Source organism: Condylura cristata, unplaced genomic scaffold (genome assembly GCF_000260355.1).
Source record: "Condylura cristata isolate star-nosed mole 26May11 unplaced genomic scaffold, ConCri1.0 scaffold00012, whole genome shotgun sequence".
NCBI lineage: Eukaryota > Metazoa > Chordata > Mammalia > Eulipotyphla > Talpidae > Condylura > Condylura cristata.
In genome coordinates, this window is record NW_004567113.1 from 16,168,398 (window position 1) to 16,171,657 (window position 3,260).

The 3,260-nt window shown below is 34.3% G+C and overlaps 1 protein-coding gene across 1 annotated transcript in view; it reads right to left on the bottom strand.

Moving 5' to 3' along the window:
• The window catches only part of BMP2K (BMP2 inducible kinase), a 110,945-nt gene that overhangs the window by 55,749 nt on the left and 51,936 nt on the right, over positions 1-3,260 (bottom strand). The window contains exons 4-5 of the mRNA XM_004681190.2: positions 2,056-2,198; positions 1,669-1,790 (exon numbers count right to left, since the gene is read on the bottom strand). Coding sequence (XP_004681247.1) covers positions 1,669-1,790; positions 2,056-2,198 — 265 coding nt within the window. The remainder of the gene's footprint in view (positions 1-1,668; positions 1,791-2,055; positions 2,199-3,260) is intronic.

Genomic DNA, 3,260 nt, shown 5'->3' on the forward strand with positions numbered 1-3,260 from the left:
CGAACTCATGCGGAAGTGGCTTAAGCTTCTTTGTGCTGTGCTTTAGCCCACTGAGCCACCAGGGAGGGCCCTACATGTATGTTTTTTAAAGTATCTTAAAGCTCAATATTCTACCAGCTCACTTTTTTTCAAATTATTCATCATAGTATGAGGAAACATTCTGAATAACACTACTATGGAGAAGTGACCTCAGAAACCAGAATATTAACTGAAAGACAGGGTGACTTTTCTTTGCTTAATTACTGAAAAGAAAAAAAAAAAAAGAACAGTGCCCACTACATTGTATACCTTGAATAAAGACTTACTAATTAAACCCTTAAACTATCATTTCTTCAAATGAGCTACAAAACACTTAAGAATCCCTCATCAACTTTATATCAGTAATACAAAATTTTACTAAATCTAACTATACTTCAGATCGCAACAGTAAGAAATAAAACCCCAGCAAATCAGATATATATTACAATCCAATAATTTTCTTAAATTATACTAATATGCCTAGGTTCCCTGTGAAATAAATTTACAAGTAGTCTTTATTCTTCAGGATACTTGTTGCTACTAAGGTGTTTATTATCATGGAATCTAAAGTAATCATCACAGGCTACATTTCCCAAATAGAAATAGTCTAGAAATCCACAATGATACACAAATGGATCCGAATAATATCAGTTCTACCTGGGCAATACTGAACTTCAAGTGATAGCTTCCAAGGCAGTCTTATACAATTGACAATTTTTGAATAAAGATTAACTTCTTAGAAATTCATAGAGAGATTTTCCTGTATCATGTATTAAGGTAACCTAACTTTCTATAAACAGTTCTATTGTCTCAAACTAAATGACAGAAAATTAAAGGAATGGTCCTTACAAATATTCTAATAAATGTGGAAAGTACAGTATTAAGGGAATATAAAGCAGATATGACTTACATTTTCCTTAAGTGATCTTTCCAATAACACCATTTTAAATGAACACATTTTTCTACATACCAAAGTTCATTTTTTACTGATTACTAAGTAAAGCATAAATGTTTTCAAATAACTTTTCCTAACAAGTACAAATCTCCAATATCAATAAAAGCAAAGATGGTTACCTGAATTCAACAATCACTTCAAATTTTCATTAATAATTCCACTAATTTGTATATCTTACTTTAAAAATTTTTTGGTAAATTTGTTTACAATGTCCATTAAAAAATCTACACCTATGGTAAAATGTATTTTCTATCAAGCTAGATAAACATTAATGGCAGGGTCCTCCCTGGTGGCGCAGCGGGTTAAAGCATTGCACTAAGAAGCTTAAACCACTTCCGCATGAGTTCCATCCCCTCCTGCCCCGGAGGTGACCGCATGGCATGGCAGACCTCTCCTGACCTGCCCGCTGCTCCCCTCAGAGGTGTACTTCGTCGATCTGCCTGTTCTGCTCCCCACTTTGTCCATGGTGAATCCTCTCACCCTCCACATCTCTGGCCTGTACCCCAGTTCTGTATGAATAAATAAATCTTTAAAAAAAAAATTTAATGGCTATAGCACAGACATATTTTTAAGAACTCTGTTAAGTAAAATATCTAGACTGTATTAGGAGATATCTAAATGTATCAGGGAATCTGGATACAAATTCAAGTTAACAAAAGCTCCCAAGACAAAGCACAATAATAATGAGCACTTACTTTTTAATTTCTTCTTCTACTACATTAACTCCATCTTTTTGAGGGTTAAGAAATTTATTAGTGGCACTGCCAAAGTCACAAAGTACATAATTTCCACCATCATTCAACAAAATATTTTCTACCTTAAGAAAAGAAAAATAGTTAATTAGTAGTTTGAAAAGTAAAAAATATCTTTTTTACAACCAAGTATTTACACAGAGATCCCTCAACGTCATGGACAGCACAATTTCAATTCTAATTATCAGCCGTGAGATGGTCTTGGGAAAAACTCAGGGACAGAGAGACCAATTCAATGCTAAGACAAACTGGTTTACATAAAAACAGCCCAAGCAAATTTTAACTCAAATTTTAAAATGTATTAATCCATAAGTAGTCCAAAATTCATACCTTCAGATCTCGGTGAATTATTGGAGTCTTACACTGATGCAACCTTGCAACAGCTTCGCAGGTGTCACAGAAGATCTGTAACACTTCTGTTTCCATAAATCCTGTCTGCAGCTTCTTATTCATTTGATTCACTACCTGTCCAGCTAACCAAAAAAATAAAGAACATATTTTTATGAATGAATGCTTTCACAAAAAAAATATAGTTTTTATGTTTTGCAAAGAAATATTACAATGTCCTTATTATGTTCTTAGAAATGTAATGTCTTTATGGTTCAATGACATGATTTTTTATACTTTATATATATCTTAACACAGATAACTTGTTGATGTTATCAGCCATTTTTAACAGGTTAACATCTCTGTAATAAAAGTGTAGCTTAAAACGAATGGCATCACAGATGTGAAGAAACAATGATTCAATTTACTATTGGTAAGCATAGTGAGAATAAAGTTTCTATCACAATGGAATTTCCTAGAGGCAAACATTAAACAATCATAAAACACATGCAATTATATACAATAAGGATAATATGAGAGAAACCTAAATTTAAAATCAGTGAAAGGATGGGGCAGAGAGGATATCAGATAAGACCTGTCAAATGAAGTGATATTTATGTTGAAACTGAAAGATAAATAGAAATTAACCAGACAGAGAAATAGGAAGAACATTCTAGCAAAAGTGAGTAGTGGATACAAAGAATGGGAAATAGTTTAGTGACTGAAATCTTAAAATCATATTATTAAATTTTATGGGAGACTTCCTTATCTGACCTTTAAGCTATTTCTTTGATTGAAGTCTAAGAGACTCACAAGAGCAGAAAGAGATAGATGAAGAGGTTATAGCTCTACTTCATTTAAGAGATGACATGACATATTTTAATACTGCATCTTTCACATTCATTTAACAATCACATACTACCCCTGATTTTCTGAGTTCCTTCTCTTGCATACACTAAGGAACCCACTAACACTGCATATTCTTCTCTAAATAATGCAGTATAGAATACAGAATAAGAATAAACATCTAGGGCCTTCCCTGGTGGCGCAGCGGGTTAAAGCACTGCACTGAAAAGCTAAAGCCACTTCCGCATGAGTTCGATTCCTGCCTGCCCCCGGAGGTGACCACATGGCGCGGCAGACCTCTCCTGACCCGCCCGCTGCTCCCCTCAGCAGTGTACTTCGTCGATCTGCCTGTTCTGCTCCCC